The sequence below is a fragment of the Notechis scutatus genome, chromosome 1 (genome assembly GCF_049901735.1).
Source record: "Notechis scutatus isolate UNSWTSFEM ecotype Mainland chromosome 1, rNotScu1.2, whole genome shotgun sequence".
NCBI lineage: Eukaryota > Metazoa > Chordata > Lepidosauria > Squamata > Elapidae > Notechis > Notechis scutatus.
The window spans coordinates 92,113,223-92,130,717 of record NC_142009.1 but is presented as its reverse complement, the minus strand read 5'-3'; the positions used below and the strand labels follow the sequence as shown (position 1 = coordinate 92,130,717).

General features: G+C 38.7%; 1 protein-coding gene across 2 annotated transcripts in view; it reads right to left on the bottom strand.

Moving 5' to 3' along the window:
* The window catches only part of MAP3K5 (mitogen-activated protein kinase kinase kinase 5), a 112,586-nt gene that overhangs the window by 32,561 nt on the left and 62,530 nt on the right, over positions 1 to 17,495 (bottom strand). For both annotated transcript variants that reach the window (XR_015750551.1, XM_026666156.2), the window contains exons 8-12: positions 15,346 to 15,458; positions 12,769 to 12,928; positions 11,192 to 11,345; positions 9,207 to 9,314; positions 4,115 to 4,164 (exon numbers count right to left, since the gene is read on the bottom strand). Coding sequence is in view for 1 of the 2 variants with exons in the window: in XM_026666156.2 (XP_026521941.1) it covers positions 4,115 to 4,164; positions 9,207 to 9,314; positions 11,192 to 11,345; positions 12,769 to 12,928; positions 15,346 to 15,458 (585 nt within the window). In the remaining variant the exon portion in view is untranslated. The remainder of the gene's footprint in view (positions 1 to 4,114; positions 4,165 to 9,206; positions 9,315 to 11,191; positions 11,346 to 12,768; positions 12,929 to 15,345; positions 15,459 to 17,495) is intronic.

Sequence of the window (17,495 nt, the reverse complement as noted above, 5' to 3'; positions counted from 1 at the left end):
ACCGTCCAGGCAGTCACCTGATGCATACGCTGAAGGGACTGATGAATTATTCTGTCCTCCGCTTTCAAGACTTCCCCTGGATCTGCTGCGTTTGAAGAAACCAAAACCAGGGCCGCTACCAGACTGTCCACTGATGGCACCTGCAACAAGCTAGTGAGTTCAGGACCCATATTGAAGTAGCGGCGCTCGTTAGCTGACAACATGGCCGCTGTGCCAGGGGAGTCCAGTTGTTTTTTAATGACATTTAAAAATAATCTTGGGGCCGGTACCATTTCAAGGCATACAGTTGGTTAAGCAAAGAATTGGTCTGGAGGTGCTGTTGTATCTCCCTCTATGTCTCCAACATCTGCCTCTGGTCCCAACTGAGCTGTCTTCCTAGCCTTGAACAATAATGCACGGAACTTATGGGATTCAAAGAGACCAGAAAAGGCTGGTCTTTCAGGGACCAAGTCTTCATCCTCAGAGAAGTCAGATTCTCTTTTGTCTTCTTCTGGGGCCCTAGATGGGTGGCTATGGAGGGATGGGTCAGGAGAGGCCCTATCCCTCAAGGACTTCTACTGCTCGAATGTATGGAAGCTTGATCCAGGTCTGAAATGATAGAATATTCAGACGCCACACATTCAGGCCTTCTCGTTGCTTGAAGCCTTTCCACAATTCTCTGTCTAATAACTTTTGAGATAATTGCTCCATGTGAGCAGGCAATTCTTGTTCTTCAACTTCGGGATCATGCAGGCCTGCAGCAGTGGGGGTAAAAGTTGCTTCTATTCCTGGTCTAGGCCTCTTAGGAGGAGGTTCCCATGAATCATCCTGGAAGGCTGTGTCAGAGTCCCTTTGGTAATCCTTGCCTCCTTCTAGTAGCTGTGGGATAGCAGATTCAGATGACCTATCAGGGGACCAGGCCTGTAAATGAGGCCTATATGTAGAAGTAGGCCCAGGCTCAATCTGTAACACTGGAAGCTGAGCTGAAGAAGCTGACTCATCTGGGGGTGGCGATCTGAGGCTCCTCCCCCCAGCGGCATGCTGGCTTTTTTCAACCTGTTTCTCCAGTGCCTTTTGTCTTCTCAAGGCATCCTGCTCTTCTGCCCTGGAAGGCTTTTTAGGTTCAGGAGCCTTTTTCTTTTGCCTGCCCCTAGATCTGCCCCTAGATGTAGAAGGGCTATGGCCACCTTCCTTCTCTGCATCCGCCATCTTAGCTGGTGGATTAGGGGCTGTAGAACTGCCCAAGGGAGAGACTGGTTCCTTGTGGGGGGGGGGGAGGATGAGAAGTTACTTTTACGTTTAATCTCTTACCTTGCCCACTAGGCCCCATTCCAGTTTAAAACAGTCCCTCTTACCTCCAAACTAGCGAAGCAGGCCTAGAGGCCTTTTGCTGGGCTGCAGCCACGCCTTGCTGGTCACCACAATCAAAGGGACCTGTGTACAGGTCTTCTGGCACACCACACGTGACCTCAGCGCTGTAAATGGATTCCCAGCACTGGCAACATAATTGACAACTGTGCCACCAGCTGGGCCTCGGGTCGATCCTCCTCTTCTGCACCAACCAATGCTGCCCACCTGGGATCAGGCTGATTCGCCCAATCAAGCAGCTTGCTGCGGCGCAGCACCATTCTCTTTATCAGACCGCTTGCCCGCTTCAGCCACTTGCTGCTGTGCTGAGCAGCTGATTTCTTTTCGGGCTGCTCGCCCGTTCTGCTGCTGCACCACCATGCCAAACAGCTGAGGCCCTTATCGGGCCGATCTCTTATCGCCACTTCAACCACTCCCACACAGTCCTGGCCCAAGAGCTAGGGCCTCTTACCCTGAGCGCTCCCACCAGGACTGGGGTATTGAAAATCCCTTTGTCCCAGCTGCTGTTCTCCTTACTTGATTTTTGCTGTGGAAGATTGAAAACAAGGGAGAAAAGCCTCTACTTCCAATTCGAAGTGGAGCCCCAGAATTCACGTCCGTCCTGGCTTGGACTGAGTCAAAAACTGGGATGTGGCCTACGGCACAGGGCGGAGCTTCAATCAATTATGCAGACTCAGTCCAATAGGCTGAGGACTAGAGTCTACCCACACTCTCTGGACTCTCGTAGCCACAGAGAGGAAAAGAGGGCTGTTTCTCATTATCTCTTTAATAATACTTTCAATTCCTTTTACAGAAACAATGTTAAACTTACTGGTCTATGACTTCCTTTGTTTTGTCTCAATCTGTTTTAAAATTTTGCTGAGTGTAAAAGAGAAGTTGCACACTTTTGTGTGTGGGGGGAAATCAGCATATTCATATTTAAATTCATTAAGAACTATTCCGGGTCTGGACATTTCTCTAATTTTAGCTTGTTAATTTGTTGTACAGTATTTTCTTGTTACTTCTGTATTCTTAGTTTGTTTCAAACACCCCCAGAAAAAGCCATAATTAACACACACATTTATTTACTATTTAGAAAATAATTCATTCTTTGCTATTATTCTATCCTACCTTAACACACCTTTAATGTTTCATATTATCAGGGCTTCATAAAACTTTCTTTCAGGCCTATGCTAACAAGCAGAAACAAGATTAGATAAGTATTTTTACCGCAAAGAATTAGGAAGCTATGTAGACAAATTCTGTGTACTGTACTGCAAAGTAACACAAACCTGCCACACACAGAGATATAACATAAACATAAGATGGTACCAGCACCAAAGTTTACCATCTTGACTGCTTTCTCCTTCTTTTTTGACTGCAATTTTCCTGATTTCAGTATGGGTTCCATAAAAAAGAGCTATCTGTTAGAGAGATGGAGCTGTCTCCATTTCACAATTTTTAACCTGTATCTAGCCAGTTTCTTATTCCAAATACATTTGAAGCTTTTTTTTTATTATTTACTTTAATGTTCTTTGCCATGTGTCTCAAATCTCATGCCTCAAATCTCTTTTTGGTAATTTTTAGTGCTAGCTAGCATAATTTGGAGCAGAATTTAGCTTCTTTTTTTGTTCTGCTTTGAGCAAAATGTTCACTTCCTGAAGGAAACTTTCTTAATTTTGGTATCATCTCTGCCCTTGCTCAAGGATAGTATCTGGACTTCTTTTGAATTTTGTTGTAGCCTTCATAATAGACGAGGCTGAGCAAAAACTGGGGAACGCTGAGGAGAAGTCATGTGGAGGAGGAGGAGCATTCCACAAATCAAGCTCAGCCTATGAATGCGGAGACTGAAGTACCTCCCACTACTGGATGCTCTGAACAGCTCATAGGAGAACAAATCCAGATTAGAACAAGAGAACAGAAGAAAAGAGGAATCAACTGTCCTCACCAAAAGTCCCTTGAAATCCCCATTAGGCAGTTCGATTCTTGAGGGAACCTTATTCCAGGGGGAAGGGGCTGATTTGAGATGAATATCCTATATATGATTTCATTACTGGAGTTGAATAATCTCCAAGCACTGTGAAGAGAACTGATCCTTGACTGTCTTTATCAATTTTCTTTTTATTAATCTTGTTCTTTTAAAGTTTACTTCTCTGAAGTCAAATATGATATTGTCGCATTATTTGACAAACATCTAATTTATATTGATTAAAAGCTACAGCATTATGATCATTATTCATTCAATAACATTTAGGTCTCAGGCAAGATTCCAGACTCTACTTAGTAATAAGTTCAGTGTTTCCTCTTTTGTGTTATTTTATGGTTGCTCCATAACACTATTATTTAGGATATCTAGAAATGTGGTAGACGGTTTTCCATGCCCAGAGTTTGCATTTCGCAATCTTTGAAAAGAGTAATGTTTTTCTGTCTCTCACTAATTCTTAAATATTACTGTTATTTAATGATATCTGAATTAATAGCACAATTAATATAATGAGTTAATTAATTTATCCAGCTAACTTTCCATGGATCAGAAATTTTCTCCTAAAGATACAAGTCATGAGAAGAAAATAACGGACCTTAGTTTTAAGATACTGTACTTATTAAATAAACATTTCTGGATTCTGTTTGTGCTATATCATAGAACTCAGTCACTTTTTCTCATTTTGATTATACAGTTATTGCAAGGCTTGGATAGAATAATCAGTATCTATAGAGGTCATTCTGAACCCTGTAAAGAAAAGATGGTATAAAAATGTCACAGACAAATAAATATAAATAAACTTACCTCACTCCTCTTATAGATTCAGCACTGAAGTTCCATTCATGAATACCTTTCTATAACAAGAAACCAACAAACACAGCATGTAATCGTTAAATAATATAAAATATTTCAGCCTATAACTTAAACATTTTGTCAGGTTATTTTCCTTTATTACATTTACCCTTTTATAAAACAGTTGTACCATGGCATTACATTCAAGTCAGGCTTCATTCATAATAATTTCATGCAATTTTCTTGGCATGAAATGCCTTGCTCATTTATTTATGAATTTGTTAAATGTATTTTGGATAGTGACTAGATAGATGGATGGATGGATAGATGGATGGATGGATGGATGGATGGACGGACGGACGGACAGACAGACAGATCTACCCAACTCAAATAATGTAGCATGTTTTGGGGCAGTGTACAACAGAAAATTGAACAATATCCAGAACAACTATTTAAAAGTAACACATACCCAATATATGAGAGCTAAAGTGGCAAACCACAGTAATGAAAATAATCAAAAGGTAATTCTATTTAACTGCAACCAAACATGTGAGAACTGCCTTTTAGAATATTTTTTGACTTTCCAGTTCTGCCAGAGCTCTGGTATTCCGATATTCCTGTCCGTGTACTAACTAAACCTGAACCTGCTTAGCTTCCAGACAAAGTCAGCCTTGTATTGTCATCTACTCAAGTTCACTGTATCTATAGAATAGTATTACGATAAATTATCCTAATAACTCTTCTTTGCTGATCTTATCAAACTTCTATCTTTTTTCTCATGGTTGAATCTTTGAAGCTTCTTTCTTTGCTTATTTCATGGGATGCCTTTCAAAACAAGATATTTCTCAATTATTTGTCCACATTTGCTTAGTCGTTTTGTTAGATTCCATTTCAATTCTTGACAATTATGGAGGTGAAAATTATACCAAGACAAAGGCATTACACTATTAAAAACACATCAGACCCATTTTTCATTAGTTAATTGACATTAAAAGGAAGCTCAGAAATTCCAATTTCTTTAAAAACTTATTTTTTTAAAAAAAATTAACATTATGTTGTTCTCAAGAGGGTGAAGTTAAATAGAAACAATCCTCCTGGTGATCCTGCCAAACTTTCAGTCCACTAGTGTAAACATTTTAAGAAAGTTGTCCAAGTCTGACATCTGTTATTTGCTTAATAAAAACAGAGGCAACAGGAAAAGTATTTAAGTAGCCAGTGTGAGACCAAGTACCAGGGCTAAGGTAGCACTTAGAGCAGTATAAAGAACAATACTAGATGCCCCTTGGTATTAAAGCTATGGGCGAGAAGCAGGTTTATGCCACAAAACAGTTCAAATGTTATTCAGCAAACAGGAAGTAAATTATACCCAAGTCAAATAGATCTTCAAACTTAGGCTTCCAAGCCACTCATCAGAGTTCAGCAGAGTTAGTATGTTAGCGTGATCCAGGAGATAGAGTAAACAACCCTCTATCCTCCAAGTCTCTGATCTACACCCATAGAATGGGAATTATTGCAGCTCAATAAAGATGACAATTGAACCCAGAATTTATATTGTTAAGTGAGACATTTGTTCAGTGAGTTTTGTCCAATCGTATGACCTTTCTTGCTCCAGTTAAGTGAATCATTGCAGTTGTCAAATTAGTAACATGATTGTTCAGCGAATCCAGCTTTCCAATTGACTTTGCTTTGGCAGAAGATCACAATCACATTACCCGAGACACTGCCACCATCATAAATACGAGTCAATTACCAAGCATCCACATTTTGATCATGCGACCATGGGGATGCTGCAATGGTTGAAAGTGTGAAAAATGGTCACAAGTCACTTTTTTCAGTGCTGTTGTAACTTTGAACAGTCACTAAACAAATTGTTGTAAGTTGAGGACTACCTGTACTGCAATTTATAAAGTCAGACTGAATTTCTTCCCTGTGATAATCTGAGGGATATAGTAGACATATACCACTGACAGCCCACTAGCTGATGAAGCACATCCTATTGTTTCCTGCAAGCTTCCTGTATCCCAACCATATCTGCTCTAAAAGTTGAGATCTTCTTGTGGAGATAGAGAGGGAGGAATGAGACCACCAGTGATGCAAGGGAGTTAAGAGAAAGGGCACCTTCCATTACAAGATTATGGCCTAGTGAAATATATTCAGCAACCCCAAAAGTAGTAAACCAGAATGAAGCTCAACTTCTAGATGTTTCTTAATTTTTAAGATAAAAATTGCTTATGGAATCTAGAATGACAGATTAAAGTAGAAGTGGGTTTTCTACACTGCCTTGACTTTATGCAAGTTCTTTTCAACTGGGTTAAATTATTCTTATTCCCATGTGAAGGATGCATTTGTTTTCCCCAAAACAAATTAAATGTGCAAAAAAGCCTTTCCAAATTGATGTATTGTCTGCTGTGCTAACTAAGGATCAAAGCTGAGGGTACCCACACTGGAATCCATGAGTCTTCATTTTAATAAGGCTGTTAGCTTTGCTCCAAGATGAAACAAGGAATATAATCAAAAGCTACTGCCCATGTTTTCCATAGATGGACTAAAAAAAAGAAAGTAAGATTTTTTTATAAAATAAAAAGATTTCCTACAAATTCATATAAAAAGCAGCTGATGCTTGGAAATATTCTCCACATATGGTTCTTCTCCTCACTTTGCATCATTATTCTGCCACTGTGGCCCTCAAGCTCCTCAGAAAAAAATTATATGTACCCCTGATTTTTAAAGTTTCCCCACCCTATTCTAGACTTGGGATGCTTTAGAGATGATTTAATGTGATTTAGAGATGTCAAAATGCTACAGATGGTCACTTCAACCAATCTGGCCAGCAAAACATAAACTAAAACCTAAGCTAGGTTTATCCTACTCATCAGTTATTGAAGTAATAATTTTGCTCAATATAACAGGAAGCGAAGAGTTAAATAGCCAGGGGTGGGATTCTACCATTTCGCACCTATTCGCTAGAACCAGTTGTTAACATTCTAAGCAGTTCGGAGAACCGGTTGTTAGAAGAAATTACTGGCCTAATCCTGTAAGGAAGACAGGAAGGAAACATTCTGGTGTTGCTTACAGAAACTGCCTCTCCGTTAATCCTTATTACATTCTTGGCAGGACTAGACTTCCTGTCTCAGGCAACTCTCTGGAATTTTCTTTCCCTCTTTTGCTGGTACTTTGCTTTTGTGGAGTGACCATTTAAAGTTACAATGGCACTGAAAAAAGTGACTTATGACCATTTTTCACACTTACGACTGTTGCAGCATCCACACAGTCATGAGAGGCCAGGCAAGGAGATGCGTGCCTTGATATGAGTGATATTGAGTTGGCCACGCCCAACCAATAACATGATCACCAAGCCACGCCCACCAACTAAGCCACGCCCACAGAACTGGTTGTTAAAAAATTTGAATCCCACCCCTATAAATAGGATATAGGTGATCCTTATTTAACAAAGATTTGTTCAGTGACTGAACTTATGATGATGCTAAACTTTTGACTTACATTGGTTGCAACATTCCCATGGTCATTTGATCACCATTTGTGGCCTTCTTTAACTGAAGAAATATCATGGAGTAAGCTGATGGGAGGTTGCAAATGGCAAAAATATGAGGTCCTCGCTTAACCAGCAGTGATTTGCTTAATAATAGCATCCAGAATTACTGGAATTTCCATCACTAAGAGCTGTGGCTACATAACATTATTTTATAACAGCATTAGTTAGCAACAAAAATTCTGGTCCCAATTGACATTGTTCAATGAGGACTACCTGTACTCGATATATTTCACTCTATATTTTAAAATGTTTCAAAAATCAGACCTATGTAAAGAAAAGGTAGATGAAAGAGAAAAGATCGAATTTTAAAATGGTCAAAATTTCACAAAAGGCTACTAAATCTTGATTTTTTTTCATTTTATTCCCAAAATCTTTTTTGAGAATACTAAAATATGGCAAGAACACCAACATTTTATATAAGTTGGCAATAGCATTTAGGTGTTATTAAATTGTGATTTTTAAAAAAATATTTAATTTTGCAGTTCTAGGGATGCATTTCAATATAGTGCATATATTCTAGGACCCAAACTTGCTATGTTGCAGATTAGTGGTCCAAAATACCAATAATTAAGGAAAAAAATCCCATGAAACCTATCACATTTTCTATGTTTTCTATCATTTCTTTCACTTAATTCTTTTTTTCAGAAATGATGGCATTTGCTCTTTTACATCTAAAGTTTTTAGCTTTTCTCTTCAGTTCTAGCTTGAATAGTATGTCATCCTTACATGTATCATTCACTCTAGTCATAAACTTCATCCTAGTTCATTTGCCTAGACCTCTGGCACAAAATTACTTGATAATGTAGCTCTGCACATGTTAGAATAAAAAAATGGAACTGTGTCATGAACATGATAAGAAACTTTATAGAACGAGTTTAATTTGAATTCAAGAAACACTTTCCATGCAAGCAGTTCCAATTTAATTCCTGCCTGGAAAAGCTTCTGTCTAAATTTTTGGGAGGACAGCAGGCCTCTATAGAATTGCAATTGATGCAACACAATACTGAGTTGGATGAGCCAATCATCTAACCTGATATAACAGAGCACCCTCTAACCCTGAAATACTTTATACGAACATGCTATACTTTTCTCTCTTTTCTTGATTCCTGGTAACTGCCTGGATTAGTCTCTACAGTAACCTTGCAAACAGTTTTGGAAATGATTTGCCCTTGCTGCTTTCTTAGAGCTGTGAGAATATCCCCCAGCTGTTTTTGTGTCTAAGGTGGAAATTTCCCAGTTTCTAATCTGATGCCTTAACACCTGCACCAAATTGGCTCTTCATATTATGCTTAATATTATTTCCCAGCATCCATTATTTCCTCTTCTCTCTTAGGTTTCTTGATTGTCATATTCCATTATCTTTCCTCCCTCAAATACCAAAGGTTCTAGATCTCAAATACCAAAGGTTATTTGATATTTAGCAACTTCCTTTAATAAGAAAAAAAAATTCTTTAGCTCATGCACTGTAGCAGAGTGATCATTGGTGGATGAAAAAGGAAACATTCTGTACATCTTCCTTTTTCTTCTTAAGATGCAAGTAAGGCAGCTTACCTTATCATCAGGCATAACATGCCAAATAGAGACCGTCTTCTCTTCAGCTTCACTATTGATCGACAAATACGAAGGTTGATAGATTTTTGTAGGTTCCAATATCAAAACCTTCAAGCAAAAAATGACAAAATTAAATTTAATAACTGTTTTCTCAAAATGTCTAGCTATTTAGATATTAAACTGTGGTGGAATAGAGAGACAATTTCCACATTATAAGGCTTTCTAACAGGTATTCTCTATATGGTTTATAATTTTATTAGCTAAACCATTTATGGCAACTATTTATTATACTTTATCTAAAAAAAGAATTGGTGAAGAAATAGCATGCAGCACACAACAAAATTTGTGGTAAGAATCTAAACTTTTATTTTGCAACGTGCATGGTAGAGTTTAATTAAAAACTACATTATATTATTTGCTGAATGTTTTTTCTCTTCCATCTCCTTTATTATAAACATTTTAAAAGTAGTTTTTCATGCATTTCTCCAGTTATTTAATACTGGTTTCAGTTATTTGAAAAGATTATTTTCTAGACCCTAAATCAACATTATTAGGAGATAATGTAGCTACTATTTTCTTAATTTCAGTATAAATTCAAATTCTGTGCAGAAGAAGGCTAGGAGATTGTCAACTCCTTTTTTTCCTTTTTTCAGGGAGGAAAAACTAAAAGAAAACATGAAAATTGCTGGTTCAATAAATAAAAAACCTGAAGACATGAGGTAAAAATGCCACTTTTACCTCTCAATAAATTGTCATGAGTTACAATGGCTTTGGTTTATCTGATGATAAAAAAAGCTACTGTAGCTCAGGTTAGCTATTGTTGTTAGGTTTTCCTCCAACTCTATGAGATTCTATGGTAATACACAGATGAAAATCTTTGTGGGGAAGGTGGGATAAGAAAGGAAGACAAAATATTTTGTAGAGGGGAAGTGGTAGGATGAAAAGCATGAAGTGTTAGGATGAAAAGCATGCATAAAAATAAAGAAAAACTCTACAGACAGTAATGATCAGAAGATTGCAGCTTTTGTAAAAGTAGACACTAGCTTGCATTCATTCCAGTTTAGGAAATAGCAAAGCAAGATTTATGCTGTTCATTATTTTGGTAAGTTCAGAGTATACGTTACAATGAAGTAAAGGACTGAGCAAGCAAAAACCATATTTCCGCAAATTTACGCAAGAAATCTTTGAAGTGACTGTGAATACCAAATCTCCAGCTAAGGTCAGTTCAGCAGGGAGGGATCAATAGCCTCAAATGACAATGTATGGAAAAGCAGCAGGATGGAACTGATAGTGAAAAGGTAAAGAACAATAAGGTACCTATTTGCCAAGTATTATGTACAAAATCATGCAACAGGTGAATATACAATCTAGAAACAAAACATTTAGTTCCAACAAAAATATTGGAATAATATTTAACTAAAGAATAGATTTTTCAATAGCTATCAACTATGGAGTGAAAATGGTATCATTAGTAGTGAAAAATTCATTTACGGAATGAAAATGGTATAATCACTATAATAGGTAAGTCGATGGATTTGATTTGTACAATTGCTCTGTTATAACTGTGCAAAAAATTGAGAGAAGAGAAATTCATATAACATTTAATAGCTGTTAAAACTAACTGTTAAAACTAATTGAATTGTACAGAAAATGTTTCAATCTGTTGTCAAGAGAAAAGATGTAACAGCCCAAATTATTTATTATTTATTTAAGTGGTAAAATAGTTAGAATGACAGACTACAAACTAGCTTCAATTCCTCATTCAGAAATGAAATTCAAACTCATAATAATAATCTCTTCACCAGAATTGTTGTGACATTTAAGAACCATTTTCTTTGTAGGAAAAGCAGGATGTCTGTATCTAATAAAGATCAATTTAATTATATTTTTTAAAATTTATTGCCTTCCAAATTAAAGCACTTCTCTTTCCAAATAACCATGTAGCAAGACAAACAGGAAATGAACAGTGTTTAAATTATACTTACGGGAAATCTAACTACAGAGACATCTGTCTTTGTAGCCTCAACTAGAAAATCCATCCAAAAGTCTACAAGTTCATTTTTGCCTACTTGTTGATCTGGATTTAGCTTCTTAAAGTGCTGATATATCAAAATGGTTTCCACAATGGACTTAAGATACCTAGGATAAACCAGGAGAAAACAAAGACTAGTTTGCAACATTTTATATTATTGCTTGCAATCTTTATCACATTCGTTTTCTATACAGACCACAAAACACATTACAAAACTGATTGGCTGGGTAAACATATAGAGTCTCTTTTCCCCCAAGCTGGTACTCCACTGTGGTTTTTTTAAATAGCTTCCACCTTCCATTGTGCTTAGGATAATATAAATCACATTGTCCTGGATAGATTCCCTACTACTTTACAGACAGAAGGAAACATATTTTTCTCTCATTCTTAAAATTAATAAGTGTGCTTCCTCTTTTTTTAGTTGAGAAAATACTTCCATGTTAGTGGTTACTTCTAAGAATTATTTACTTCCAGAAAGGCGGGTGCATCATAAATAGAAATATGCCTCACCGAACTGAAGCCTGAATAAACACAAAGGCCTGTATGGATAAATAAAGATGGAAATAGAACACAAGATGATTTTCTTATCTCTTCTCTGGATCTGGTTTCAATCACTCCCCATCACAGTTTCAACTCAAATTGACTCAGAGAATTATAGTTGCCTAGCAACTACAATCCATTTTTTCTCATCTTGGAACCCAGCAAAATGTCTGACATAGTTATTGCTTAGTATCTTTTTAAAAGTAAATACCATACCAAAATCTCTCATTGATCCAACAAACTAGCCTTGAGCAGAACATCAAGCAGAAGCTACACACTGTAAAATAACCACTTGTGTCAACTCTTCATTGCCCTCTTATTGATTTAAAACTAGAATGATAAAAACTAAAAATAAGGGGAGACAAGGAAACAGACCCAGCCCCAGAACTATTCTAGGTCTGCTGAATATTGCACCCATATTTATATGGGCTGACAGTTCATCAAAATTATTTATAAAAACTTCTAAATAACCATGATCTGCCTACAAGAGGTATAAAGTGGGGTCAGATGTATAGAATTAAACTGGAAAGTTCATTTTTTAAAAGGTTGTCATTTATCCCATTCTCTGATAGACTCACCTTTGATCTATCTCTTCTGTTTGCTTTGCTTCTACTCCCTGTTCTATAGAATTAGTCTATCTGGGTTGCAAAACTCAGCATGATCATAAGATGACAGCAAAGAGAACTTTTTAAATCTTTTCACTCAGGTTGAGAACAAATTCTGTTAAACTGTAAGTAACATTTATTTTCTTTCTTTCTGAATTTCACAGTTTGAATCCAGAATCAAAATTGAAGTGCTTACTGAGGAAAAAAAAGAAGCCAAAGGATACCTGGAAAACACACATTTTATGTACTCTGTACTTTCATCCTCGGGTGTCAATGTGGTGTACAAAATGATTTATTTACCTAGAGTTACCAATGGCTTTCGAATGCAATATCATTTAATCTGAAAATTAAATGTGTATTAATGGCGCAAGAAAGTTTTGCTTACCATGCTGGTGTTTTCAACTTGAATAGCTTTTCTGAGGCATGGATCACTCTTGTGTGATCATTTGCCAAGACGCTGGCTCCCAGGAAAAACCCTACTTCCCAATAACTTTGCAATTTCTCCAAGTTTCCTTTCTTCCCAAGCAGGCTGCTTATTTTAACTCCTGAAGAAATTAAAATTGTATTTTAGCTGTAATGGTGGGAATTCTGGAACCCAGAACCCCAACACATCTAGAAACTGTCAGGCTGAGGAATATAGACATACGTATTTCAAATTTAATAGGTTTAATAAACCTCAGCATAGTAATTGTTACTCACTAAAGTATTACAAATTTAAAAACTACCTAATTTCAGGATATAATTGCTTTCATGTATTTATGACTTGCTCTTCATTTCTGCACAAGTTTTAACTAACCTCGGAGATAAGGTCAAAAACAAAATAACGAGGTTTAAGGGGACTTAGCAGAAACTGATAAAAATTGTCAACAGAAATAAAAAAATTATTGCTATGGAGCAACCTTCATTTCTTTCATCAAGCTTTCAGAGGGAAGTCTATAAAATTGAATTGAGATTTTTTTTTTTGTTTCTCATCAATTAGAAAATTGGCCTGCTATACAGGTAGTCCTCGACTTACAACCTTTCATTTTAGTGACATTACATCAGCACTGGAAAAAGTGACGTTTGACCATTTTTCACACTTATAACTATTGCAGCATCACCACGGTCATTCAATCAAAATTCGGATGTTTGGCAACTGGTTCATATTTATGACAGTGGCAGTGTCCTATTGTCCTGGAGTTATGTGAACACCTTTTGTAACCTTCTGACAAGCAAAGTCAATAAGGAAGCCAGATTCATTTAACAGCCATGTTATGAAAGATCGTAAAATGGGGCAAAACTCACTTAACAACTGTCTTGCTTAGCAACAGAAATGTTGGGCTAAATTGTGTTTGAAAGTCGAGGACTACCTGTATTAGCTAAATAATACCTTGTATTAACCCAATAGCCTCATGTTGCTGGAAGAATGGAAATTTTACAGTAGGTAACTATTACTACAGATTCTACATTTATAACAGGATACCATATTTTTCATTCTATAAGACACTTTTCCCTCCCCAAAAAAGTGGGTGGAAATGTCTGTGTGTCTTATAGAGCAGGGTCCCCAACCGCCGGTCCGCGGACCGGTACCGGCCGCGGAACAACCCTTACTGGGCCGCTGGTTGCTGGGCGCCGCCATCTTTTTTGGTAAAAAGCGCTTCTGGTGAGCTTTTCCGGGTAGAAAGCTCACCGAAGCGCTGTTTCGTCATAAAAGATGGCGGCGCCAGCGCTCGTGAGCTTTTCCGGTAGAAAGCCATTTCTACCCGAAAAGCTCACCAGAAGCGCTGCCGCCATTATTTTTATGACGAACAGCGCCCGTGACGCCACCGGAAGCGCCTTTTCGTCATAAAAGATGGCGGCGCCCAGTTGACGCTGGCACTGGTCAGCGGCGCCCAGCTGATGTCGGAACCGGGCTGCGGCGTCGAAAAGGTTGGGGATCCCTGTTATAGAGAGAATGTTGCCAAAGCCCCGCCCACCCACCAGCCCCGCCCCCCTTCGGCCTCTGCCTCCCAGCAATTTGTCTCCTTGCGGCAAACAGCAAACACCCTGGTCAGCTTCAGCACAGCCTGATTTAGCATGAGTAGTTGATTGGCAGTTGGATCGGGCTCCCAGAATACCACCGATCAGCTGTTCCAGGCTGTGGGGATTGCTGCTGCCCATCACTGCCGTCACCAGCCATCGCTGCCACTGCCTATCACCGCCATCTCCACATGCTCCATTTTTGGCCTCCGTGCATCCAGTTTTCGACCTGTTCCAGGCAGCGGGGATTGGCACTGGAGACCATCAATCACCGCCATTTTCGGAATGGGCCGAAAACAGGACGCACGGAGACTGAAAATGGAGCATGTGGAGATGGCGATAGGTGGCGGCAGCGATGGGTGGCGATGGGCAGCAGTGATCTCCGCAGCCTGGAACAGCTGATAGGCAGTAATCCGGGAGGCTGATCCAACTGCCAATCAGCTGCTGTTTGCTGTTTGCTGCAAGGAGGCAAATCGCTGGAAGGCAGAGCCAGATTTTTTTTCTTGTTTTCCTCCCCAAAAGCTAGGTGCGTCTTATGGTCTGGAGTGCCTTATAGTGCAAAAAATACGCTACATTTCTTGCTGTTCAAATATAACATAGTAAAGGGAAATAATGGCATGGAAGATTTCACTGGACCAAAAGTTATATAAAATATAAAATTATTTAGAAGGATCAACAGAATTCATTCATTTCTGTCAACAGTTTATTCCGTGATACCCCTGAGCTGTTACAGGTCTATATGGAAAAAAATATTCTAAAAAAACTGAATTTGCTCAAAGCAGATCACTTGGTAAAAGCACGTGGGCAGTCTATGTATGCTCTCATAATGGAAGATGTATTTTAAATGAAGAAATGGCTAAGAAGAACTGTGACTTCAACATGAGCTCGCTTCCCGTAAAACAGAAGGTGGCAAATATCTTGTCACTGAATTTGATTTGCTTGTGAATCAGTAAGCTATAATTACCAACTTTCCGTAATTCAAAAGAGGTATCAAACTGATGCCCAGCAGCCAAGAGGAGGACCGCATAATTAATTCCTGACTGTAATGACGGTTCTGACTCAAATGCCTTCTTGAACCTAAAAGAGAAAACATTTCTTTAACAAGTAATTCATTAAGAGGCAATCTGGGACATTCTTAAATGATTACCGCAATCACTTTTATACAACTCAACTAACTTATCCAAGCATAACATCCTCTGTTATATTCCAAAACTCATGATTATTTTAGGAGCCCAAACACATACATCCTTCCTCCTCTCTTTTCTTTCTTCTGTGTTTTTGCAATTATGAAAACTATATAACTCCGCAACAGCTTTGTTATTTTGTGGTGTGTGTGTGTGTGTGTGTGTATGTGTATATATATATATGTGTGTGTGTGTGTGTGTGTGTGTGTTTTCTTAAGTTTTCGCAGGTACTTACATTTATGGTATTCAGCTTTGTTCGGGTATTTTCCCACGTCATTATAGTTGTGCTTTTAAAGTTGTAACAACGTTTCAGCAGAATCTCATCTGCCATCATCAGGCTTCTGTATTGGGTTCGTCTAGCCATCTGCCGTGCCAGAATGGTTTTTTCTTCATCCTGATTGGTTGGGAGTCTTGGTCTCTGTTTATTGGTCTTGGAGTTTGCTGTGTTCTGTTTGATTGGTGTTTCTAATATCATCTGTCTGTTTTGTAGCTTTTTTTGTCTTGATTGGCTGGCAACATTGTGTTTCCTGTATTGGAGGCTTTTAGTGCAGCTTGGCTCCGAGTAAACGGACGGCCATCATTTATTAGGAAGCTAGGTTTCATCTGGGTGCCTGGTTGGGGTGTGTTTGAGCTAGAGGTATCGGGGGTCTGTTTGTGCCCAGGTGTTTGCCTGGCTTGTGGTGTGGAGATTTTTTTCTTTGAGAGTGCAGGCTTCCAGATAATTGACAGTCTGGTGGAATCATATCTTCTATTCATGCTTTCAGGTCTTTTTTCAATCTCTATGGCTTCTCTGATCATTCTGTGGCTGGGGTTTTCTATAGCGGCTAGGGTTTTGGTGCCATTGAAGTCGATGCTATGACCTGTGGCTTTCATGTGTTGGACTAGTGAGGAAGTGTGTTCCAGCTTTTTTATTGCATTTTTGTATTCATCTAAGCAGGTACTTATTCTTCTATTGGTCTGTCCAATGTATGTGGCAGGGCATGATGCACTGGGGACTTCATATATGCCTTGGTTTTCCAGGTCAATTTTATCTTTGGGGTTTCTTAGGATGGCTGCTATTTTTCTTTCTTCAGAACAGACAGAAACACAATACAGATGAACACAATACAGACGCCTGATGATGGCAGATGAGATTCTGCCGAAACGTTGCTACAACTTTAAAAGCACAACTATAATGACGTGGGAAAATACCCGAACAAAGCTGAATACCATATATACACACACACACACACACACACACACACACACACACACATATATATATATATATATATATATATATATGGTATTCGGCTTGGTTCGGAGCCCCACGTCATTGTAGTTGTTCTTTTAAGTGCAGCACGTTCAGCAGAATCTCATCTGCCATCATCAGGCTCTGTGTGTCGCTGTGGGTCAGACTTTACAGTGGTTTCAGATTTAATTAGGGCAGCCATTGCTGTGCCAGAATGGTTTTTCTTCATCCTGATTGGTTGGGAGTCTTGGTCTGTGTTTATTGGTCTCGGAGTTTGCTGTGTTCCTGCTTGATGGGTGTCTCTGATATCTTCTGTCTGTTGGCTCTTTTGTATCTGATTGGCTGGCAGCATTGTGTTACTTTAATGGAGGCTTTAGTGCAGCTTGCGGTAATGGATGGCTATCATTAGTTAGGAAGCTGCTTCATCTGGCGTGCCTGCTGGAGGTATCAGGGGATCTGTTTGTGCCCAGGTGTTTGCCTGGCTTGTGGTGGAGATTTTTGTTTGTGAGTGCTGTCAATCATTTGGAAGCCTGCACTCACAAACAAAAATCTCCACACCACAAGCCAGGCAAACACCTGGGCACAAACAGATCCCCTGATACCTCCAGCTCAAACACACCCCAACCAGGCACCCAGATGAAACCCAGCTTCCTAACTAATGATAGCCATCCATTTACCCAAGCCAAGCTGCACTAAAGG